The sequence below is a fragment of the Rana temporaria genome, chromosome 3 (assembly GCF_905171775.1).
Source record: "Rana temporaria chromosome 3, aRanTem1.1, whole genome shotgun sequence".
Classification (NCBI taxonomy): domain Eukaryota; kingdom Metazoa; phylum Chordata; class Amphibia; order Anura; family Ranidae; genus Rana; species Rana temporaria.
In genome coordinates, this window is record NC_053491.1 from 77,046,373 (window position 1) to 77,073,343 (window position 26,971).

At 40.2% G+C, this 26,971-nt stretch overlaps 1 protein-coding gene across 2 annotated transcripts in view; it reads right to left on the reverse strand.

Moving 5' to 3' along the window:
* Positions 1 to 26,971, reverse strand: part of THSD4 (thrombospondin type 1 domain containing 4) — an 894,854-nt gene that overhangs the window by 37,633 nt on the left and 830,250 nt on the right. For both annotated transcript variants that reach the window (XM_040342787.1, XM_040342788.1), the window contains 4 exons: positions 24,469 to 24,644; positions 10,718 to 10,814; positions 8,896 to 9,129; positions 6,255 to 6,384 (listed from right to left, as the gene is read on the reverse strand). In XM_040342787.1, the coding sequence (XP_040198721.1) occupies positions 6,255 to 6,384; positions 8,896 to 9,129; positions 10,718 to 10,814; positions 24,469 to 24,644 (637 nt within the window). The remainder of the gene's footprint in view (positions 1 to 6,254; positions 6,385 to 8,895; positions 9,130 to 10,717; positions 10,815 to 24,468; positions 24,645 to 26,971) is intronic.

A 26,971-nucleotide genomic window follows, 5' to 3' on the forward strand; every position in this document is an offset into this window, starting at 1 on the left:
GTTGTTGCCTACAGCATCCAATCAGATTTTAAGTTTCATGTTCTCTAGAAAAAGTTCTTAAGATGTGAAGGGTTGCTATAAGCAACAGTTCCAGTTCTGGTCTAGTTTTCTTTATTCCAGTTTCAAAAACTCCACCTCACGAGGCAGCCTTTAACCACTTGCTTACTGGGCACATATACCCCCCTCCTGCCCAGGTGAAATTTTAGCTTCCAGCAGTGCGCCGCTTTAACTGACAATTGCGCAGTCGTGCGACGTGGCTCCCAAACAAAATTGACATCCTTTTTTCCCCACAAATAGAGCTTTCTTTTGGTGGTATTTGATCACCTCTGCGGTTTTTATTTTTTGCGCTATAAACAAAAAAAGAGCGACAATTTTGAAAACAAAATCAATATTTTTTACTTGCTGCTATAATTAATAGCAATTTTTTTTTTTTTTATTTTCTCAGTCTAGGCCGATACGTATTCTTCTACATATTTTTGGTAAAAAAAAAAATCGCAATAAGCGACTGGTTTGCGTAAAAGTTATAGTGCCTACAAAATTATTATTTTTTTACTAGTAATGGCGGCGATCTGCAATTTTTATTGGGACTGCGACATTATGGCGGACACATCAGACACTTTTGACACATTTTTGGCACCATTCACATTTATACTGCGATCAGTGCTATAAATATGCACCAATTACTGTATAAATGTGACTGGCAGGGAAGGGGTTAACACTAGGGGGCGAGTTAAATGTGTACCCTGCATATTGTTTCTAACTGTGGGGGAAGGGGACTGACTGGGGTAGGTGACCGATCTGTGTCCCTATGTACAAGGGACACAGCATCGGTCTCCTCTCTCCCTGACAGGACGTGGATCTGTGTGTTTACACACACAGATCTACGTCCTTGTCTGTGTAACCGCCAATCGCGGGTGCCTGGCGGACATTGCGGCATGTCATTTTTTTGGGGGGAGCAGAATTCCTCTTTATAGAGGGTTCCAGCTCCCACTTCCTCCCGGGGCACCGCCGGAAGGAAGTTCACCTCTCTCCCCTCCCTCTTGGCAATAATCTGGGACACATCACAGGTCCCAGATGATTTCCCGGCCAATCGTGGCATGCAGCGTGGCTCGCGCATGTGCAGTGCGTGCCCGGCTGTGAAGCCACAGCTTGGCCCCCCACACTCATGATACCGGCGCCGCAGAGTGGAGTGGAGATGAGCGGGGCCTCATACGCCCACATCGCTGGAAACTGGGACAGGTGAGTGTCCGATTAATAAAGGTCAGCAGCTGCACTTTTTGTAGCTGCTGACTTTTATATAGGTGGAACTCCGCTTTAACCATTTTAAGACGGGTCTATTTTTCAAACTTGTTGTTTACAGTTTAAAATATATTTTTTTTGTAGAAAATGACTTGGAACTCCCACACATTATATATATTTTTTCTAACACCCTAGAGAATAAAATAGCAGTCATTGCATTACTTTCTGTCACACTGTATTTGCGCAGCGATCTTACAAGCACAATTTTTTTTATTAAATATTGTGAAAGATGATGTTACGCCAAGTAAATTGATACCCAACATGTCATGCTTCAAAATTGCACCCACTCGTGGAATGGCAACAAACTTTATCCTTACAAAACTCCTGCTGCCATAACAGCTGTATTCCACTTCAAAAGGCCGCCATATTATGATGGCGGGCGGTCTGTAAATGGTTAACTTGTAAAATTTAGTCATCCCTACAGCACTTGTCAAATACAGACACAGCAATTTATAAAGTAGAAGCGGATATCGGAAATGAAAAAGAGTCTTATACAATATTTATCAGCCTTCCAATAGATGGCTATGCATAATTCTCACTAAATTGTGTTCAGTAACAATGGACTGTGTACTCAAAATTATTAAATGTAAAACATTTAATTGCTTACATTGAAGTAGACAGGTGACATTTCCATCTATCGGATGTTAATGTATAAAAATGTCTACACTGGCATTTGTTGACTGAATCTTTTTTTATAAAAATGATTAACCTTTTGATTATTGACTTGAAATGGAGTGAGAGTTGGACATGCATGAGATTGATACAATATAATCTGTCATTACTTGTTTAGCTAAACTGACTTTGTTTTTCATTATTGAATGCTGAGATATAATCAATCTCAGCAGTCCAGCATTACAAAACAACAAAATAAATACACTTTTGACTCTTATGGCGTGTTTTTTTTTCTTCTAAACAATACAAAACTTTCAGAACTCTGCTTTGTTACATATACGTGTTGTTATCTAGAAGAAACTAAAGGGAGAATACGTTAAACACCAAAGACCTATTTGTATTGTTATCTACAGCTCTGGATTCATCATCAAGATCTACCAGAGACTGTCTTTTTTGTACTAAGATGCTACAAAAATACTATACAGGTAACATTTGTGAGTTAATTTCCGGGATGTTTGCTTGTAAGCACAAAATCGGTTTACTACACTAATTCCGTGTTTACATATGACAGCGTGCCTCAAGTGACAATGCCTCCTCAGTTAGGAGGAACAGCTGCCAGGAGGCTAGGCACAGAGTGCTCTACAGTAGCACTGTACTTGCGGTAAAGCGGCGGGAGGGGGGAGCCCTGTGTACTGGGGCTAGGGTTCAGAGTGAGCTTTGTACTGGGGGGGGGGTGGGAGGAGGTGTGAGCTATGTGTAGTGGAGGGGTTGAGTGGAAGGGGTGAGCTTTGTGTACTGGGGGGTTGAGAGGAAGGAGAAGTTCTGTGTACTGGGAAGGCTAGGGGTAGCCCTGTATTGGGGAGGAGGGGAGCTCGGTTTTGGGGGCAATGGGGTGGGGGAGCACTGTGTACTGAGGGGTGGGAGAAGAGAGAATCTCTCTACTAGGGCAGTGGGAATAGGTGGGCTCTGTACTTGGGGGATAATGGGGGTCATTGGCATACCTATAGGGTGCAGCCCACACTGGGTACTGTAGCTCTAAGGGTGCTACTGCCAATCAAGTCTAATGTCACACACAATTGTCAGTTTGGCTTGTAAGTCACAGTGTCACCAGCACCTCACAGTGCACCACTGCTAAATCACTCCTATCCTGCTGCCGTTCCATAAAAAAGTTTTCTTGAGCCATGCTGCAGCTATTGTTGCTTAGCAACTTAGTTGAAGTGAGAAAATATACCGCTCTAAAAGTTTCTGATCCCTTGGCTTTGCTTCCGTCCCACTGGACCAAAAGGGTGCTGGCTATGCGCAGGTGAATTGGATAGAAAAAGGTCCTGGACTGCCGCACTCCTTAAAACGATGTCTTTTATAACATCCACTTCACAATTATGTGCCACTTTGTGTTGGTCTATCACATAAAAGCCCAATAAAATACATTTACGTTTTTGGTTGTAACATGACAAAATTTGGAAAATTTCAAGGGGTATGAATACTTTTTAAGGCACTGTGTGTGTATATAGATAGATAGATAGATAGATAGATAGATAGATAGATAGATAGATAGATAGATAGATAGATAGATTCCTTACATCAATTGAATCTAATGTATATTGAGTCATGTGGTTCAGTATATACATTCAATGTGAAGAACATGTGCCTTGTTTCATGTTGTTTCCAATTATGAATGCAGGACAAGATTTTAGGCTAATTTATCACTCCAATGTGTGTATGTGTATAGGGGGGATTTTTCTTTATAAAAAAAGTAGGTGTTATAGCCAGCCAGTGGATGAGTGTAATCCCCTTCATTTTTGATTGCGCTAATGAAGCAAGTGTATTGCAATGTGTTTTCAGTAATAAATACAGCAACATAGTGAAGAAATCCAGTTGGGTATTACATGAAGGCTGGGAATCTCTTGACAACAAGAAAAGACTGCTGATGTAATACAATTTTTATGAATGTCTTACAGTTTCCAAATCCATAATCCAATCAAAAGAGTATGATAAAAAAATAATGTTATAATGCCCTTCATGAATATCTTTCCTCAAGTATGTCTGAATCATTAATTACTCCTTTCTACTGCCTTTCCATGTTCCTATAATCTTTGTAAGATCTTAACAAATATATATATTTTTTGTTCACTTTCACTTAAGACCCTCTGAGATAATCACAGTGAATGGCAATGGTAGATGGAAAATTACTGACTTTATTGCTGTAATTGGCCATAAATAATGATTACAGTACTTTCAATACACTTAATTACAGCTACTTCTATTCTGTTAAAAAAGTGCATTACACTTATTCTGTTGCATGTTACCATGCTCATGATTCACTTTTCAACTTTTCTAAGACCCTGAAGAAGTGCTACTGCTTTGTCCTGTAAATTATTCATGCATGTGCTATTTGCAATACTGATCTATGTAGATAGATATACACTGAACAAAAATTTCACAGCTCTACTAAAAATTTAATTAAAAAAATATATATTATTCATGGCTAGCCAGATGCAGTTGCTTAACAATAATGTCCTGTACACACGGTCGGTTCATCCGATTAAAATGGTCTGATGGATTTTTTCATCAGATATCCGATGAAGCTGACTTTCATCAGTTGTGCCTACACACCGTTTCAGAACGCGGTGACGTAAAACACAATGACGTGCTGAGAAAAATGAACTAAATAACCATCAGATAATTTTAAAACAAGTTCCTAGTTTTTTAACCGATGGATAAATAACCGATGGGGCCCACACACGATCGGTTAGTCTGATGAAAACGGTCCATCAGGAGAAGAGTGGAGGTGTTAAAGATTATGAGCTATGCCAGATAAGTGATATGAAATCAATGAATGAATGAATGAATGAAAAACTTATAAAGCGCGGCGCATGCGAACTGAATCGCTTCTGTGTAGTCACAAAGCAAATAAACCTTGGTTTCTAAGCCAACACTTAAATAGTGATTTCACAACACCTCCTCTATAACATAAATAATATAAAACAGTGAAGAGCTACCCAAAAGCACAAACAAAAATAAAACTCTGGGTACACATGGGCAGAAATGTCTGGAGACAAAGGCCGGTTAGAAAAAAAAAGTCTGACATTTAGCCCGTGTGTATGTCTGTCTGTCCGACAGTCGTTCGGCTGGCTTCTGTTGGACGTGCATGCTGGAAAACCAGCATCCGACCGACTCTTGATCAGCACTCCCAGCCAATGGCAGAGATTGCTGATTGGAGTGTTCTGGCGGGGGGGGCGTCTTTCTGTCAGAACACAACAGGTCAGCGGTGGAGGTCGCTGAACTAACCTTGCATGGTTAGTACAGCGGCTCCGACCAGAGCTGACAGTAATAGTGTGTATCTGGCTTTAGACATACAATCATATAACATAGAACCTTCCTCAACCCTCATAAAATGTGCATCTTACAGTCTACAATAAATCCAATCCAATCTCACGAATCAGTTCGATAAAAAAGGTAACAATGCATTATAGCAACAATTGAAGGAAGTGGAACTGCTACCAAGGTGGAGCGAATTCAGGTCCTAGATAATGTTTGCCTATCTTCTTCACAACCTCCTACTTGGAGCTTTCTGAATCCACACTATTAACATGGTGAACTGCTATCGCCCTCCTGCCATAATCTGTGTAAAGTGAGCATTGCTATTCCTTATTGCACCTTCCTTTCTGGAAGTCTTGATTTGGTGGAATTCCACCAGACAAGGACTCCACAAGCATTTCAAAACAATCAACAGGTTTCCAGCGGACAAAAGTTTCTCAGCATGCTAAGAAACATGTCCGCTGGAAGCCTGTCCGTCGGACATGTCCGATGGTTAGTACAACTCATCGGACATGTCCGCTGGCCCGAAATCCCACGCATGCGTCAAATTGATTCGACGCATGTGTGGAAGCATTGACCTTCCGTGTCAGAGAACGTCGGTGTTGTCTACGTCACCGCGTTCTCTGTCCGCGGGGATTTTGGTCTGATGGTGTGTACACACATCAGACCAAAACCTCCCAGCAGACATGTCCAATGAAAACTGTCCGCGGACCGTTTTCAACGGACATGTCTGCTCGTCTGTACAAGGCCTCAGAATTACAGGCCTACAATATAAAATGCCAAATTTCCATGAAAAATAATTGTACCGCTTTCAGCACCTAAAACCAGAAAGAATCATACTGCCAGGGAGGTTAATTTTAGTTACCAAAACAAGAAGCATGTGCTTCTTTAAGCCCCTGCAGTAATAACTGATTGGAGATGCACATTACTTGCACAGGTCTCTTTGAAAAAGAAAGTCAAATTGGCAATAAATGTTGCACATATACATAGATATTGGATAGGACATCGTTAAGGAATATACTTACAATGCAGGACAAGGAAAAAGATTGCATGGCTCTTCTTCAGAACTGGGTTTGGTACTAGAATCACAGAAAGCATCTGACACCTCCTCATGTGTATTTCTGTTTACACAGCGAAAAATGGGGTAATGTGATCCTGCAATAAGACAAATATTAGTTGTGTTGATACATACCTCCCATTATGTTGTGGGCTGTGGCAACATTTATAAGAATCCAGACTCAGTTCAGCAAAACTCTAAATTTGGTGAATAGATGATTTAAATGAAAAAAAACAAAAAAAACCTGATGCCTTCAGCCACACAAGCAAAGTGGGCAGAGGAATTCTCCCCACTGGAGCATCGTATTCTGACAGCAGCACTCCCTGCTTTCAGAATACACTGATCAGCAGCTGATTAACTGCAGCCGACTGATCGAGAAGGGTTTTCCAACATGCTTGTTCTAATGATTGACTTCTGCTGAACAGGCACAACCACACATAAATTGAAATTCTGCCATTCCCTGCTGAATTGTCTGAATTTCAATCCATCTATGGCCAGCTTAAAGTGTAAACCCAAAATGTTTATTTTTTATTTTTTATGTCAAAATGTACAGTATAAGATTTCCTATCATCTGTGCCCAGTCTTGCCACACAGTTAATCCAGCTCTGAGGAATCCTATTTTATTGTTCAGTGAAATAAAATGGACTAACAGAGAAAAACCTTAGTCCGTTCCATTCCCTTGCTATGAGTGACAGGTTATTTACATTTTTAATGCACTAGCCTGGAAACAGGCATTATTTTTTAATTCCCACCCCCACTCCTTTTCTGAAGTCATGTGGTTACTTTTCTGGATTTTGACTGGATGTTAGTCATCATAGCAGAATTTAGTGTAAGGAATACACGGGAAAAAATGCATGTTGACAAGGGGAGTGTAGAGGAGGGCGGAGAGTCTACTGACATTATGACTCCACCCGCAGAGCTCCAGACAACAGATCCACCCACAGAATCTGCAGTTTTTCGGGTCTCATACCAGACAGAGGGGAAACATTTGACAGGTAAGGATACATGCAGGAGACATGTAAATCCTTATAGATCAGCACTATGGCAGTAGTTTAGAAAGGATGAGAGTGGGTTTACATCCACTTTAAGTCACTGCATAGAATTTATTATAAAATCAGAGCAACAACAGTTCCAACATTCTATTGGGTCACAGTAGTGTCCCGGAGAGGCAGCTTTAACATTTTGAAGATTAAAAATATCTTTGTTTTTGCACAACCTAAACCATTTTTTGGCTACAACTACTTTTGCGAGTCTTTTGGTTTAGCTCTTTACCAGCTTTCACATCTGAGCCATGCAATTTTTGTCTATTCTCCTATTGCTCCAGCACTGCCAGGTCATTGTCAACTTGAAACTGTTAGAGAACAGCAACTTCCAAGTCTCACAATAAATTCTCAACTGGGTTTGACTGGGATATTCTAAAGCCTTAAAAAATGATTGGTTTTATGAGACTACAGTGAATCGTTGGCCGTGTGTTGGAGAAAGTTGAACTGTCATCCTATTTTCTGGTCCTCTGCATTTGACTCAATCCATCTTGCCCTTAATCCTTGACAGCTTCCCTAGCTCTGCTGAAGTAAAGCTTTTGTTATCATAGAGATATTGTCCTTAGGGTAATAAATAGTGTCTGCTGCTGTTCAAATTAAGTCTAAGTAGACCATGTAACCTTTTTTCCACATTTGCTGTATCTGCCACGTGACATACCTTCTGCCAAACATTGCATAACTCCAGCCTTGTAGAGTGCATGTTACAGTTCTCCTATGGACAGTTTCTCTATTCTCAGCAGCTGATTTCTGTTGCTCTTAGTTGCCTCTCGGACTAATATTGTTTTTTTAATAAACCAACCCTGATTTCTGTTTTTCCAGAACCGTACCTTGGACTTGTTTTGATAACTCATTAGCTTTTGCATTGCTGTTTGTTTGGATATGTTCTCAAACAAACTGTGTGGCCTTCCAAAACTGGCCAAACATACAATGACATCATGACACGTTAATTATAAACAGGTGTAGTACCAACCACCCTGATAAGTCATGTATTTATGATACTGGCTACACAATAGTTTATAGGGTTTTAGAGCAAAGGGGTAAATAATAATGCAATCGAGGCTTATGAGAGTTTTTCTTATTTACAATTATTTTGGAATATGATAAAACATTTTCTACTTAAAGACTATAGACTTTCTGTGTAGCAGTTACATCAAACTTCAGTGAAACCCATTTTAATTTCCGATTGTAACGCCACATGTTGTCAAACACTCTAGAATTTGAAAAAGATAAAGGGATATTTTCCTTAAATTGATCAGATTTTGCATGAAATGTTATCCAACTTTATTTCACAATAAAACCTGTAGCAGACTGAAACTGTTAGCTTGGCAACTCTGGCATTTACAAAAATGGCATGTATATCAGAGAATAGGTGCGGGCAGGTAAGCAATTCTATGACTTCTTAACCCAACCAGCGTTTGAAATATGACATGAGTCTAATAACAAATTAATAGTGGAGGAAACATATAAAATTATAACAGTTTTTGAGCTTAGCAGATATTTTTTTAAATGCATAAATGTCAGCTGCTAAGATATATATGCCAGGACTGTTTAGCCCTTCGCCCACCTCACCTTTCCCACAGGATACTGAACATTCAGTTGATCCCACTTGTTTCCAGTTATAGTCCCGGCTCCTTCGAGGAGGCTGCAATGGAAGCACTTGGTTGTCTGGTACATGTGAAGGTATCCTCCCAGGCTGACTAGAAGGAATGGATCCAGCTGACAGATCAGGACTATTGAAGGAATCTCTATTTTCTGTATGGTCTGAAGTATCTGGTATGTCTAACTGGCCATTCAAGGGTTCACCTAAATACATAACAATATTAAAAAAATATATATTGTAAGCAAAGTGTACAATACTGATGCTTTTCTATCTGCTAAAAGCAGCTATAACTGGACTTCAAGTTAGAATCCTGATTTAAATGTATTTTAATTGCATGATGACATAATAAATGTATACTCAAACTGACAGTATTAGGGGAAAGCAAGCGAGATTAAATGAACAGGCTACAGTACATTGATAGTAAAACTTGAGAAATGAAATATAAAAGGCATGCACTTATTATTTCAACACCATAAACCCCAGCTTTTACTTTTTATACGGGCAGTATATTGCAGCAATTTTAACTACATATTTCAATGTTCAGCAACAATAAATAGTATTTAAAATTGTAGGCAAGGTAACTGGTAACTGTCTGACAGAAAGTGGGACTATAACATTTTGTGTATTAGAACAACTTCATACTGTGCAGCAAAAACAAGTCCAATCATGGTGTGGTAATAAACCAAGTGTCAATGTCTGTTCATATAGTTTTCTTATTATGATTGCGAGTTCCCTTTTTTATCCCTTCACATATTGGATCATACTGCTATTTGGAAAAAGAGGAATGGTTATGCAGTTTGGTTGCCCAAACTGGGCAATTCCAACTGAGCATATTGTGAGAAAAAATATGCAGAGGATTCGTTCAGTAACTTCATGTTCCACGATGAGCAAGTCCAGAGAAATTGGCAGATAAGTTATATGAAAGTCTTACATTTTTCAAACTTGGCTCCTCTGCCTTATTCCTGATCCTTAATATGACCGGCATCCTTAATGACCAATAGCAAGTAAGAGTGGCTGTGTCCAAATTGGACTTTGCCTATGTACCAGAATCTACTGATTGTTTTAACACTGGAAGTGACATCTAATGCATTTTCCTCATATATCCTTCTTGAATAATCCAAATTAGAAATGTGTCAAAGTGGGCTATATACCAGAATCTACTGATTGTTTTGACACTGGAGGTGACACCTATTTTTTTCTCATATATTCCTTCTTGTGTAATCCAAGTTAAAAACAAGTATAATTTAAAAGGTCAATGCACCCTAAATTCATAATGGTACATTCATTTCATCAGCAGCTTTGAGTGGGCTAATATCAAATAAGCCTGGTCTTGCATGTTTGTGTGTTTGTGGACTTCCCAGCTTTGGCAATTAGAGACAAGTGAAAAACAAAATATCAAAATGAGACGCAGCTTCTCAATAACCAGCATATGCCAATATGCTTGACTATGCCTTATATCTATTGTTTATAGAGCTAAAAGTAGCAGGAGATGGGAAGGCGTGCTGTTTTTTAGTTGTTTTTTTTTACACAATGACATGATTGATTTCAATGTGATCAGATTGACCATCAGAAGAACCACAGCTGACTGGATCATCCCAGGGTTTTCAAGGTTTGTTCATCTCTGTGACAAGCTACAAATTAAATCAACCTTTTTGTAACAGCAAACCTATTAACAAAAATTACTATTAAAAAAAATATAATAAACCTTACTTATGAAATAGCACGTTCTTCATGTAAAATGTACATAACATCAGCATTTCACTGCAAGGATTTTACGACATACAATCTTACCTGGTCTCCGTTGTGAAGGTAGATGTGGGCTGATAGTATTTGTATTGGGAACAACATATTCATAATGAATTCCAGGGTTTGGTTGTTGATGTATCATCTATATTAGAAGTACAAACAAAATGTAGTTACAAAATAAAAAAAATAAAAATAAGTCAATTTACGTATTAGAGGTCTATTTATAAAATGAAAACTGTCAATTCTCTATTCTTTACAGAACATAAATCATTTAAAAGTTTCGAGTTATTTTTCCATTTTATTTTACTATAGTTTTGACAAAGGTAAGAATATGTCAGTGAATTATATTTTGCAATTTACAAACTTCAAGATCATTCAGATTAATAGGAATAAATTAGTAATAATTAAAATGTGGACATGAATCAATGATTTTATATTTTAATGATAGATACACTTTATATTGTACTGCATCGAGCAGATATGCAATATCCCACAATATTTGTGTATCAGAATGACAATAACCCTAGCTATGATTTGGAAGAGATTTTTTTTTCTTATTGTTTTAGTTGCAAGTGAAAAATGCACTTCAGTCATTAAACGTGTGTGATGCAGCAGGTCCAGCAATTTGTAGATCAGTCACTGAGCAATAAACGTTTAACAGCATTTGATGTTGTCTATCCAATGCAGCTGCTACAAATTGTGGCACAACAGTAATTTGTAGCTGCATAGACAACCACTGAAGGGAGATAAGGCATCAACTATGTAACTAGTTACAAATCACCAGAAAAAAATAAGCAGACAGACCGGTAGCTGGTCGAGATTTTGATTACAAAGTTGCCATCCTGTCATGGCCCTTAGAAAAGCTGGAATAGTGTTCCCTATAATGTGTATGCACATTGTTTTGTGGGCACTGCTGCACAAGTATGGCTGTAAAAAAAGCTAGTTAAAAAAAATATCTGGGAAGCAAAGACTGGGTGAGTTTGCAAAAACTCTGATGCATGCATGAACTTCAGGAAGCAGAAAAAAGGTTTGGTATCCGAATGCCCTCAAATGTGTTATTTAGTATATCCAGAACTATCTCTTTGCCATTCTGCTTGTCTAACCCAGAGAAAAAAAATACTTTGGTCAACCATTGAAAAGACTATGGGCCAGATTCAGGTAGACTTACGACGTGCGTATCAGTAGATATGCCGCCGTAAGTCCGAATCCGTGCCTGTCGCAACTTTAAGCATATGCTCAAACTGAGATACGCTTAAATGTTGCTAAGATACGGCTGGCGTAAGTCTCCTACGCCGTCGTATCTTAACTGCAAATTTACGCTGGCCGCTAGGGGCGTGTACGCTGATTTACGCCTAGAATATGTAAATCAGCTAGATACGCCTATTCACGAACGTACACCCGGAAGTCGCAGTAAAGATACGCCGTTTACGTAAGGGGTTTTCAGGCGTAAAGATAAACCACCAAAAAGATGGCACAGCCAATGTTAAGTATGGACGTCGGAACCGCGTCAAATTTTTCAAATTTTACGTCGTTTGCGTAACTTGTCCGTGAATGGGGCTGGCCGTAATTTACGTTCACGTCGAAAGCATTGCCGATTTGCCGACGTCATTTGGAGCATGCGCACTAGGATACGTCCACCGACGGCGCATGCGCCGTTCAATCGAAACGTCATTTACGTGGGGTCAAACTTAATATACATAAAACATGCCCACAGCTTCAACATTTGAATTAGGCGGGCTTACGCCGGCCCTAATACGCTATGCCGCCGTAACTTCGGCGGCAAAATCTTTGAGAATACCATACTCGCCTCTCAAAGTTACGGCGGCGTAGCGTATAAGAGATACGCTACGACCGCCTAAGGGCTCTTTCACACGTCCGTTCAGTTTTTCAGATCAGTTTTTTTTTCCATCAGTTGATCCGTTTTTCCATCAGTTTTTCGTCAGTTTTTCGTCAGTTTTTCATCAGTTTTTGCATCAGTTTTTCCATCCGTTTTTGCATCAGTTTTTCCATCCGTTTTTTCATCCGTTTTTTTTTTTTTTTTTTGGGGGGCTTTTTACATAGAAAAACGGAAGTTAGCGGAACGGATGATAAACGGATCATCCGTTAACGTCCGTTTTTCGTCCGTTCCGTTTTTTAGACGGAAGAAAAATAGGGTTTTCTTCCGTCCAAAAAAACGGAACTGAACGCAGACGGATGCTAACGGACGTTAGCGGATGCTCATCCGCTAACGGACGCTAGCCCATAGGGAAGCATTGCGGTCCGTTAACGGACGTCCAAAAAACGGACGAACGGAACGGACATGTGAAAGAGCCCTAAAGGTATGTGAATCTAGCCCTATATGTGGTCAGTGTATAGGAGATACAATTTTGCAACTTCAGTCTCCAAGAAGACTCAGGAAGGCCATACATTATGCAATTTTCTTTGCTTCAATATCAGGTTGAAGCAAAGAAAATAACTTGATTCTCCCATCGACACAGTCATTGTTGATGGGGGAATCCCTCCAGCAGTGCTATTGTGTTCTTCCGGTGGGGAGCAAAGGGAGCCTTCCCCACTGGCAGAATACAATGATCACTGCTATAGATACTGGCAGTGATGAAAATGAAAAATTCTCAAAACATGGCCAGGTAGGGAAACATAGAACTAAAATTAAGAAAATCTCTAAGGCCCTGTACACACGATCAGTCCAAACTGATGAAAACGGACTGAAATTCAGTTTCATCTGTCCAAACCGACCGTGTGTAGGCCCCATCGGTCAGTTGTCCTCCGGTCCAAAAACAGAGAACTTGCTTTAAAATTGGACGCCTGACCAATAGGTAAAAACCGATGGTTAGTAAGCAAAATCATCGGTTCCAAACCCGCGCATGCTCAGAATCAAGTCGACGCATGCTTGGAAGCATTGAACTTCATTTTTCTCTGCATGTCGTTGTGTTTTACGTCACCGCGTTGGATCGGTTTTTGAACTGATGGTGTGTAGGCACATCAGACCATCAGTCAGCTTAATCGGTTAACCGATGAAATGGACCTTCAGTCCGTTTTCATCAGTTTGGACTGACCGTGTGTACGGGGCCTAAGGGCTCAATCACACCAGCTTTGTGCCTAGTACAAAGAGCCATTCACATTCAGGTAACTCTTCAGAGTACATTTGACAGGTATAAAAGATAGCTCAAGGATGGATGGCCGCTCTCCAAAAACCGTACAGGTTGTCTTTTATTAAATGAACAGCAGATACATCACCAGATCAAAACAACAGGAACAGGGGAACAGCAACCGTTTCGCACAAAATCAGTGCTTATTCCTTAAGCCATGAATAAGCACTGATTTTGTGCGAAACGTCGGCTGTTCCCCTGTTCCTGTTGTTTTGATCTGGTGATGTATCTTCTGTTCATTTAATAAAAGACAACCTGTACGGTTTTTGGAGTGCGGCCATCCATCCTTCAGCTATCTTTTATGCTTGCCTAGTGCACCACCAGCACCCTTGGAATCCTGTAAACAGTGTGTGACCGTATAGTAGACCCACCTGGAGCGGTGACTTTCTTTCTTCTTACATTTGACAGGTGGTAAGGAGGTGTAGTATTGCCTCCTCACTGCCTGCTTTAATATCTTGATCCCCATACTAGCATGCCTCAACCACATGCATTGCATGCAGTTGTGGGGGACTTACAGAGTGGCCCCATTCACTTGAATGGGTTGCATTCAGTGGGAAGTACTAACGCCAAAAGTTGCTTTACTATTTTCTTTTAGTCCCCCTGCACATAACGTGCCATGCCACTCATGAGGCAAAAATGGCTGCCTCAGGCAGCACCTGACCCCATATGTGGCTATGATCACATAGTAAATGGATTTGGTGCTTACTTAGACTCTCTTACAGGAGCCTTTAGCTATACTTTAAATGTCACAGATGGCTTTCCATATGGCACAGTTTTTCTTTTTGCCTCACTCACTGTGTCCATATAATATAGTTACTGCCCTATATGCCAATGTCACTAGTACCCAGTCACTTCACTTTTCTATTCTCTGGCAGCATAGAAATGAGATATATATGAGTGTAAATGACTCCTAGAAGATTCCGGAGAACTGACAGGTCTGTAAAAGAAAGACATGACCTTTAAAACACCAGGCAATGACTTTTTCAAACCAATTTCTAATGAATAAGTAAATTCACCAGCAAGAAAATGTATTAAACATGTTTTATTAAAAGGTATATTTCCATTAGAAAGTGGCAGAAAGTATAAACGATTTAAGCAAATCATTTTTACATGATAAAAAGTCAGCATTAGCCTTAGTCATAGAAACTGTTGCATGCAAAACGCACACTTCTTCATTCTATGAAATATTGATATGGAGTAATCTCAATGCTAAAGTTATTATTTTATTTTTTATTTCTACGCTCGGTCACAGTTGTCAGAGATACAGTATGTTCTTGTAAGGTTTAATTCTATTTTTGACAGTGTTCCAGTTTTAATATAGCCCAACAGTACAGATAGACTTCACTTTTCAGTATGTTATTGTAAATGCCTATTCATATTGCAATTACTGTGTAAGTTAAAGTTACTCTAGTATCAAATATGTTTCTGGTTCAGCTGTATCTAGGGCAGTGTTTCTCAATTCCAGTCCTCAGGCCCCCCCAACAGGTCAGGTTTTCAGGATTTCCATTATTTTGCACAGGTGATTTGATCAGTTTCACTGCCTTAGTAATCACCACAGCCTTTTCATCCGAGGGAAATCCTGAAAACCTGACCTGTTGGGGGGGCCTGAGGACTGGAATTGAGAAACACTGATCTAGGGCAATACACATATAGAATTGATATAGTATTACATTGCAGCTGTACAATTTATACCAAATTCTTGTTTTGTGACTACATTCCAGCATGTTCACATTCATATTTTCAAAGCTAAAGACTATAACTGTTAAAGTGGTTGTAAACCCTTTACAACCACTTTATGCTACAGGTAAGCCTATATTAAAGGGGTTGTAAAGGTAATTTATTAAACTTATTTCTTCTGAGAAATCCTCACTTCCTGTTCTTCTGTCTGTAACTACACACAGTAATGCAAGGCTTTCTCCCTGGTGTGGAGAAAGCCTCTTGAGGGGGGAGGGGGCCAGGGATGATCTCATGTCTTCTGATATAAACCAACACGTCAATGTTGTTGCATTGCATAACCAGAAAGGTGGACTGTAGTAATAAGAGAAACTGAATATGTACAGAGGACCACAAAATCATAATGTTCTTCATGTTGAGGATATACAAATTATGACACACTCACTAAAGCAAGCCATAGATGACTCAATTTTATTTTCACCACACGCATTCAGTGTTAACGGGAGAATCCGTCCTGCAGCAGTATTGTATATCTGCCAACGGGGGGGGGGGGGTGCCTTCCCAGCCAGCAGAATACAATGATTACTGCTAGCGACTATAGCCGCTGGCAGTAATCACATGTGGAAAAATCCGACAGGCTGGTTGTACCAAAGTTGACTGGCTGAACTGGATTTTGATCCACGTATGGCCGGCTTAACATCTCAAATACAAGGTAACACCACCTAGGAATCGATTACTGTTTACTGTCCTTTAGGCTGGGTTCACATATGTGCGAATTGAATGCATTTTTTTTCTCATCCAATTCGCATTACATGCGAGTTTGACCTTCTCAGAATGGAGCCAGTTCACACAGGTCCAGGACGGCCGTGGTTCGCATTCCAAAAGAGTCCTGTGCATCTTTGGGTCCGGTTCAGGTTCAAATTCAGGCAACATTTTTGACCTGATTCGCACCTGAACCGATGAACAGGGACGCACCAGACCCCATGCTGGGAACCGCAGCTGCAACTACGTGAATCCGTCATTAAAGTGCATGTACTGTATAGGCATGTGTTCTGTGTGGTTCCCTTGTATAGAATGAGGAAGGGTTCATTTTTTTCTTCTTTTTTCTTAATATTGTCTTATCATATCAACACATATACTGTTCAATGTGTATGTGTAATTTTGAATTGCAGAATCACGTTTAGGATTTAAATGGAGAGAATAAATTGTGTTTATTTTACGGATTTGGAAATCCTTTCTTCTAAAATTAAATGAATAAAAATAAATTAAGGAAAAATTAGAACCCACCCAGGTTTTCATTGCAGTCTGTTCCCCCACTTGATAGATTCACCCTCTTTCCCTGTCCTGGTGACCATTGTCACATAGATAGAAATGATGGAAAATCAAAGCTATTAGAGTTGTAACCTGAGTTACAAGTTGTAACTGTTGTAAGAGTTGTAACTGTTTAAAATGGAAATGTCCCTGACTTGGAGAGTCCTTAAACTTCTTGTTGCATCTCCAGGACAAGAAGTGAAAGAAAATCTTGCCAAAAGGATACAAACAGCAAAAGAATAAACTGAACTTTTTTTAGTCTATCTAAAAATAAAGTAAAAATTGGTTTTGCTATACACAAACTTAAATATTTATAGCAGATTAGCTAATTATTAGATATTTCTTTGGACCCCCAATGCACAACATCCTGTCTCTATTCTTGATCACACTTCCGTATGAACAACAAAACTCACAATATATAATACATAATAAACTGATGGTCATTAAATAATTTTTATACTGAGATAAATATCTTGATGACATTGATAGGAATAGGGGGAGTTGTGGTTATCATTTTTGATAACGCCACTAACTGAATGACTTCCCATCCACTGGCCTGTTTTACATTGTATTCAAGCTGACTGAGAAACTGGGTGACCTAAATGACTATATAATGTGTATGACATCAGTCAATTTGCGAGTCCAGTGGGAAAGGATCATCAGCGTAGGTCACCTTGTTTGTGTCTGCAGGTCATTGCGTCATTGTGGCTCATGATGGGTCTACACAACTGGACAATGTGATTGATGTTGGATTTACATGGTCTGACCTTTTTCTATACATGATTTTCTCAATGGTGTGTGTTTACTTACTTTTTTTTGTAAATGAGTAACAAGGGGTACTATGTACTCCTTACTCATTAACATATAAGGGGGCAGATATCTGGGAGCCCCCTTATTCTAAAGAGGATTGTTTTTGCATGGGTTGTCATGTCTAGCAGAATGTCACTTATCGAGATTAACATTGGTGAGACATAGCTAGACAATGTGATGTATGTTGGATACATCATGGGACTTTTTATCATTGAGTAACTAGGGGTATAATACATCTCTAACTCATTCACATAAGGGGAATATGAGATATCTTATCTTAATAGATCCCCACATCCACCAAACCAGGGATGTGGGGATGAGGCCCTTGTACCCTGCCAAATAATCCTCCCAATGTTTTGGGCATGTGGCCTTGAATGGTTCAGGAGGGGAAGGCATGTTTGCTTCCCTCCACCGTTTCTGGCCAGCCAGGCTGTATGGTTAGATAATAGATCTTGTAAGAATTTTGGAGGGGATTCCTGCACCATGAATTTAGTTTTTTACCTGGGGTCATCCTCAAAACCATACTAGTTCGTTATCAAAGATAAGACAACATTTTGAGTTGCCACAATACCAGAAATAAAGAAGAAAACTTCAAATAGGGACAACTTATTCTGTGATAGGAAGGGATTTCCTTCACTTTGCAGAGATTTCCTTTCACTTCCTTTAATGTCTACAGAGGAGTGCGTGAAAGAAAATATTCCTAATGAGACACAGTTTAAGAAAAACAAACAAAGCCGACAATGATTTTAACCATCCCCTCTTTGCCCACAATGAAAGTAAAAAAGTTTGGGCTCTACATATATTATAATAAGCAAGGCATTTTGCAAACGGGGTACATGTGTTATGCCAGCCATACATGCTTTGCATTTCTTTAATTCTGCCCCCTACAAGGCCACCCACAGTTTAAATCCATTCCGATTCAGCAGGAATTCGATGAAACTCAAGCAGTGCATAGCCAACTTTAACAATGCTGAATAACACTAATCTATATCACACTGGCAAGACCGTTTAAATGCTAAATGTAGATAAACAATTCTGTTCTACACTGAATTAAATGATCATTTCAAATGTTGTTTATGTCCTGTCTTAGCACAATTAAATATTAATAAACTAATTTACCCTCTGGGATAATTCTACAGACATTTACAAAGATCCTGCATTAAATGTTCATGACATAGATTTTGTGTGTCATGTTGAAGATTAATTTTGACCACACAGCAAGGCACTAGGGGCAAGATTCACATACTAAGTACGCCGGAGTATCTGCTGATACTCCGGCGTACTTTCAAATTTGCTGCGTCGTATCTTAATTTGTAATTCACAAACAAGATACGACGGCATTTGGCTAAGATCCGACAGGCGTACGTACGCCTTCGTACGCCTTCGGATCTTAGGATGCAATACTTCGGCCGCCGCTGGGTGGAGTTTGCGTCGTTTTCCAGCGTCGGGTATGCAAATTAGCTTTTACGGCGATCCACAAAGGTACGCGCGTTCGTTACGTCGTCGCTAGACGGTTTTTCCCGTCGCAAAGATAAGCCTGCTTTTTCATGGCTTACATTTAGACCAGCCATGTTAAAGTATGGCCATCGTTCCCGCATCGAATTTCAATTTTTTTTTTATTTTGCGTAAGACGTCAGGGAATACCAAACGACGTAACGCACGTCACCGTTCAAAACATTACGTCGGGGCGACGTCATTTCGCGCAAAGCACGGCGGGAAATTTTCGCACGGAGCATGTGCAAAACGTTCGGCGCGGGAGCGCGCCTAATTTAAATGGTACACGCCCCATTTGAATTAGGCGGGCTTGCGCCGGACGGCTTTACGTTACACCGCCGTAAGTTTACACGCAAGTGCTTGGTGAATAAGGCACTTGCGCTGAAAACTTGCGGCGGTGTAACGTAAAGTCGATACGTTATGCCGCCGCGGATGTACATGAATCTGGCCCTAGATGTTTTTTAACTCTTGACAAAGTGTTAATAGTGGCCGCAGTGACTGTTTTAGAGGATCACTCATCACTAGCAAGGTAAAATATTAATATCATAAGCTACTTTATCAAATGCTAAATACTGCTAGAATACTCAGAACACCATGCAGCATGAGGTTATTTGCTAGTTTACCCAATAATTTAAAAAAGAAAATGAAAAAAGAGAAAATGTTTTTTGTACTGGAAATGAGATCTGACTGGAGAAACAACAGGGGTGAAAAACGCTAAAGATTTTTTGAATAATTGTTTCATTAACTTGAAAGCCATTCTTTATATTTTGGAGAAAATGTGTAAGGAAAGCAATCAGTCTGTCCTCAGCTCATCATGATTTTCTTCACTACATTATGGCACCAGATTTATAGTGAATGGCTTTTCAGCCCTTATTGCCAACAAAGATTTATAGCTTTATTTTAGAGTCCAGCTATGGGATTTCTGCAGTCTCTAATACATTTTTTCTTTTTTTGTAAATGTCCAAGAGAATTCAAAATAAAACCTAATGAACTATTAAGTAGCAACACATTGGTCAGTAAAGGATGCTTTATACCTTCCTGCTAATAATCATCCCATCTAGGAACTATTCCTGGATACTAAATGACCATTATGGAAGATAATACCACATAAAGACTTAAATGGTGCATATATGTGATTCTCTTCTGGTCATTTTCATAGGCCTATACAATATTCACTCTTCATTCAGTTGCTGTAATATATATATAACATTAAAACTTTTGTAGGTAGACAGGTTAAAGTGGTTGTAAACATAATTTTTTTTCTACCTGTAGGTAAACAGGTTAAAGTAATTATAGACATACATTTTTTATTTATTTTTTGTATAACAAGCACTATTATTATTAACCACTTAAGGACCGCCTCCTGCACATATACGTCGGCAGAATGGCACGGCTGGGCACAGGCATGTACAGGTACTTTGCCTTTAAGAGCGCAGCCGTGGGTGGCGCACGCATGCGACCCGGTCCGAAGCTCTGTGACCGTGGCCGCGGGACCTGTGGACCCGATTGCCGCCGGTGCCCCGCGATCGGTCACAGGAGCTGAAGAACGGGGAGAGGTGTGTGTAAACACACCTTCCCCGTTCTTCACAGTGGCACTGTCATTGATCGCCTGTTCCCTGATATATAGGAAAAGACGATCAATGACGTCACACATCCAGCCCCGCCCCCCTACACTTAGAAACACATATGAGGTCACACTTAACCCTTACATCGCCCCTTAGTGGTTAACTCATAAACTGCAATTGTCATTTTCACAGTAATCAATGCATTTTTATAGCACTTTTTGCTGTGAAAATAACTATGGTCCCAAAAATGTGTCAAAATTGTCAGATGTGTCGCAGTCACGAAAAAAATCGCTGATCGCCACCATTAGTAGTAAAAAAAAAAATATATTAATAAAAATGCCATAAAACTATCCCCTATTTTGTAAACGCTATAAATTTTGCGCAAACCAATCGTTAAACGCTTATTGTGATTTTTTTTACCAAAAATAGGTAGAAGAATACGTATCGGCCTAAACTGAGGAAAAAAAATATTTGTATATGTTTTTTGGGGATATTTATTATAGCAAAAAGTTAAAAAATATTGTTTTTTTTTTCAAAAATGTCGTTCTATTTTTGTTTATAGCGCAACAAATAAAAACCGCAGAGGTGATCAAATACCACCAAAAGAAAGCTCTATTTGTGGAAAAAAAAGGACGCCAATTTTGTTTGTGAACCACGTCGTACGCCCGCGCAATTGTCAGTTAAAGTGACACAGTGCTGTAATCGCAAAAAGGGGCAAGGTCCTTAACCTGCATATTGGTCCGGGTTTTAAGTGGTTAAACAATTCTTATAAACACAGTCTTACCCGTGGGCCTAAATGCGTATGACCATAGTGAGCAGGGAGATTCTGATGTTTTTAATCCAGCTCCTTCACTGGCCAGGATGCAGTGAATGACTTGTATATAGTGCTACAGATGCAAACTGAGTCGCCTCAAGGCACTTTTTGCAGCCAGCGTCTTGCTGGCTGGTGCGGTCATTGGGCCAATTTGGACAAATCCAATTAACCTACCAGCATGTCTTTGGAGTGTGGGAGGAAACCCACACAGACACAGGGAGAACATGCAAATTCCAGGCAGATGGTGTCATGGTCGGGATTCAAACCAGTGACCCTTTTGCTGCTAGGTGAAAGTGCTAACCATTACACCACTGTGCTGCTGTTGTACGTTATATGTTAAGCATGTCATACTTACCTTGCACAGAGCAGCCCCAATCCTCCTCTCCTCGGGTCCCCCATTGGAACCCCTGGCTTTCTGGTTCCGAACCGCTTGCCTTGGGGGCATTTGTGCATGCTGGATCCTGGGTTGGATTCTGAGCCACACTGTGTGCATCCACTAACACACACAGTGCAGCTCTCCTCCGCCCCCTCTCTCTCCTAACAGGCTTTGATTGACAGCAGCATGAACCAATGGCTTATGCTTTTGCATTTGAGTCCTGTGAGAATGGAGAGAAAGAACAGCGCTGCAGCTCTCAGGCATGATCCTGGATCAAGATCCCGCTCATGTAAATATATGTGGGAAAAGGGGGGCTAGGGGGGAACTGGCGACAGAAAGATTGTTACTTTAATGCATAGAATGCACTAAGGTAAAACAAAAAAACTTCTGCCGTTAGAACCACTTTGGCCAATCACTGTGTTACATATTTAAAATCTTTGTGAATAACTATTTGAATTCAAAACAGAAATCTGGTGATCAAGGTGTTGATGAGGTTAGTCAGATACTCACAAAGGCAAAACAAACACTCTAATTCTCTACATACTTCTATGACTCTGAGCATATGCAAATACTTTATGTGAGAAGGCCAGACAAAGAAGAATCAGCAGCTTCTAAATGAACAAAATCAGCCTCAAAATTGCTCAGCTGAATCGTTTTTTCATGTCGCACACTGTTCTTAGAAAGGTTGCCCAATCACAGAACCAAGCATTGCGTTTTAACCCTATCCTATCCAGGGGTCATTTAAGCTGTAACATAGATCAGAAATATCGCATTTTTGTGAAATAAGTCAGCTGATTTTTATTGAATTCCTGTGCTCATACAGGGGTCTAGAGATCATTTTAGCAGAAAGTGCAAGAATTTTTGTATCCTGTACCAGGACAGAGACCAATACTTGGCACCGGCAATTTGGGCTGAGGTCTAGGCCAAACTCTAGATATAAAATAACAGCCCTGTGCTGAAAGTAGCATCTGAGTATTCAAAGTTTAATTAGGGCTTTGCTGGAAGGAGACTAGAAAGAGGTTAGATCTGCTGTAACAAAGTTCTGCACCTGTGTATGCTGTGATGGGATTGTAAGCTTCTGTCTGGACACCAGGACTCCCCTTTCTCTCTCTGTTGGTGGCCGTCCGGGACCTACCCCTCTGCCTAACTTTACCCAGAAGCACCGGATTTGAACTAATCTTCAGGTCTAAAATGTGCAAAAATGGCTCCGGGACTGAAGTTGTTAAGGAAATATCTATTATTTATCTTCAGAACCCATTGAGGTGGATTTCCCAAAGGCAAATCGACTGTGCACATTGCACAAGTGCAGTTGCACTAATTTTCCTTAGTAAATGTGGTAAAGCCTCACTTTGTTTTCAATCTCCTTTTTTATAAATTTTGACAACATACAAAAATACAATAATCAAACTTGTAAAGTTGGACAGTATAATACATTATCAAGGAAAAAAAGAAACCAATACACTGTTAAAAGTATATCTTCGTCTAACTGTACTCCACCATCTTTATTGTACCCATAACTTCCCCCTCAGAGCCAAGGCCTTAATGTACTGTAAATTCAAGTTTTTACCTGAATTCTCCAAACTCCAAAAGTCATAGGTTCGTCTCTAGCTATCTATTAATACCTTTACTCTGCTAATTCTTTTCCATATTCAATCAATACAATAAACTCCACATGAACATATAACTATTAAACTAACATTCATCACCCACACAAAAAAAGGAGGGAAGGGGAAAATAAGTACCGTATTTATCAGCGTATAACACGCACAGGCGTATACCATGCACCCTAAATTTTAGGCCCCGTACACACGACCGAGTTTCTCAGCAGAATTCAGCCAGAAAATCGATCAGAGCTGAATTCTGCCGAGAAACCCGGGCAGGTGTACACTTTTGGCCGAGGAAGCCGACGAGGATCTCGGCGAGGAAATAGAGAACATGTTCTCTATTTCCTCGTTGTTCAATGGGAAATTTCGGCTCGCCGAGATCCTCGGTGGCTTCACAAGGAACTCGACGAGCAAAAGCATGTGTTTTGCCCGTCGAGTTCCTCGGACGTGTGTACGAGGCCTAAGAGGGAGGTTTCAGAAAAAAAAAACATTCCACAGCCCCCTGCGTATAACACGCAGGCACAGTTTACCCTCTATTTTCAGGGTAAAAAAGTGAGTGTTATACGCCAATAAATACAGTATACGGTCATGCTCATAGATATTGTGTAAAAGTTACAGAGGTCCGAAACTCCTCCCACAAAAGCCTCACTTTGTAAAGAATATCCAATCAGTTGCCAGGAAGATTAAAAAAAAAGCTTGAACACAATTGGGGAATGCAAATCAATAGAGCATTCATTTACTAAGCTCTGGGGAAAATGAGTGTAACTGCACTGTATTTGCCTTTAGTAAATCTGTCCCAATGCTGCTTGATACAAAGAATAACCAGTGAGTATACTGTATACCATCATTTAAACCCACTTTAGCTGGCCTCAAATTGCATCTGTCCACCTTTTTCATAATGCTCTCTAGCTTTGTTTCTGAATTCAATATTTTGTCATCTATCTGTCTTTTACACAAGTAGTTCCTTGATGTAGAATTTAAAAGCTAATATCTTGTACTTACATAAACATCAAGCGCTTCATTGGTTGGTCCTTCAGCTAAAAAAGATTCACCCGCTGTGCTTGATATTTCATTTGGTCGCTTATAAGTGAACATTGTTCCACCACCTTCATATTTTCCAGGTCTGTCAATTGCCCAGTTTCCATTGATGATTGATCTACCCGATCGACTTCGGAGGGCTAGCAGAAAAATATAGAAAGAGTTTCAAAGATAAATTGTATTACTTTGAAATTCAAAGCTGCTTTACTGCTTTATATTATGATAAAAAATCTTATTAGACATGACCTGCTGTTGCTAAAAATGTCATCATGCTTGTACGTTAAAAAAAGGAATAATAAAACCACAATACAACCACAAAGCAAAATCAGTAGAGATGAAAATGATAAAAGTATTATAAAATTAATTTAGGTTTTGCCTTGGCCTTTGAGACTCCTGGAAGTTATACATGTCACTAGAAAGATTGTGTGCCATTCATCTTCAGCAGCATTCTTACCAGCTTATGACAAATCCACCGCAAAATGAAAAAATAAAAATATACATATATAAAATATGATGTAATATGCTGAGCACAAACTGAACTTTTATATAACATTTACAGTTCACACACATACCAAACATTATTCCAAGAGTGTATTGCATATACACATTTTATATATTGCATACTATATTTTACTGCAAACATTCATCAGTAACTGCTAAGGCGCCGGTCCTGAGGCAGAACCTCAACTTGCCAACTGTGGCCCGGGTTGCGGTGCTATCCAGCTTGCCAAAGATGAAGCTCCCTCAAAGGAAATGCTTTATTAAGCCTGTTAGAGGCAGGATCAGCAAGCCCAGGCCCTAGCTATAGCACTCACTTGCTGTAACTGACAAGAGCATAACCCATGCCAATATGCACATGATGTCAATTGGAGTCTCACTATGGAATCCATTCCAATACTAGCCCTGGCTCCAGAACTACATAGTTTCTGAAACCTCTCTTGAATACTGAGTCCACATTCTCCATCCACATTTTCATCCTTTTAAACATGGCCACAAGAGCCCAGGCAGACTTTCAGGCTATTCACTGCATCTTCCAAGAAAAAGCAACATGTTTGCTCAGAAGGGAGGTATATCTCACGACCTTGCTCCACTCATCCAAAATGATGTTCCCTAGTTCTGTTAGGAATGGGGAAAATAGAGCACTCTCTCTAAGGCTGCATCTCCACTATTGCAACCCCAAAGTCGCACCAAATTTACAGTTTCTGGATCAAAGATGCATCAAAAGTCAAGCCAAAGTAGTGCAGGGACCTTTCCAGAGTTGCTGCAACTTTAAGTTGCATAGATTTGAATGGGTGCCATTGACTTGTCGTGTGACCCTATGTGTCCAAAGTTGCATGACAAGTCGCACTAGAGAAAAACAGAGCCCAATGTGCTTACAAAACGTGTTACAAGGGTAAAGAGACTCAGCTCCCTCTGCCTCACTGTCTGAGGTGTTTATAGATGGATGGATTGGTTGGCACAGTTCCAGTTCTTCCTGGTCATCCTGGTGGGAGAACACATGGTAATGGCTGTTGAACTTTGCGTGTGGTTTGTATTCCACTCTTATGAGATTCTTGCACCATGTGACTCACCAGAGATTCTATTTGATGGAAATCACCATCCCATGTTTCCAACCACCTGGGCTTAGCATAGCTCACACAGAGACTTGTCCTCTGGGACCAGAGTCCTGCATCCCCAGCAGGCTCCCTCCTTAGAGCAGCTGACATAGTGGTGGGTGCATAAAGGAGTATTTATAGCTTCTACTATGAAGGCTGGACCATGGTGGTTACCTATGCCAAATACATCTGGAAGAGGAATGTTGTGACCTAATGAGGTAGTAAACTAGGATAGAAAGGAAATGGTTAAAAAACCCAAATAAGTACCCAGGTCAACAAGGAAAGAAAGGGGCTAAACCCACCCTCTTATACCTGCTACACAATGGCTGGCCACAAGGGGGCAGTGAAACATCCACAGTGTGAAACTGCAGACAAACAGACAACCTGCACAGGTGATCAAATCATAGCAGAATCACACAGAGACAGCAGACCAGGCTGTTAATGCAGAGCATAGGCCTGTGGTGATTGCACACAGCATTTAGGGAAACTGCTGCAAGCTGTCCATAGAGAAATCCCAATATCAACAGTACTGACCGCTGATTGAATTTCTCACCTAAAATTATGCCAACGCCACCCACAGCATGAATGTGCTGAGCCCCTGGGTAGGAGTAACCCAGGGATGCCCAGCCGCAAGAGAAAGCAGCGACTTGAAACACCAATGTGCTCCAGCTGCCACAGACTGGAAGACAATAGAGCCAGGGAAGAAAACAGACAAACAGAAAAACACACAAACTTCTGCCATGGACTATGTAATATAAAAGTATACATCACCGCACACGGCATGAACACCAATCTGCAATTCAACCCTGCTTCCATGAGCAAATTGGGCCAGGTAGGCTGATCATGCTGGATTTGGGGCAAATAGGGCCACC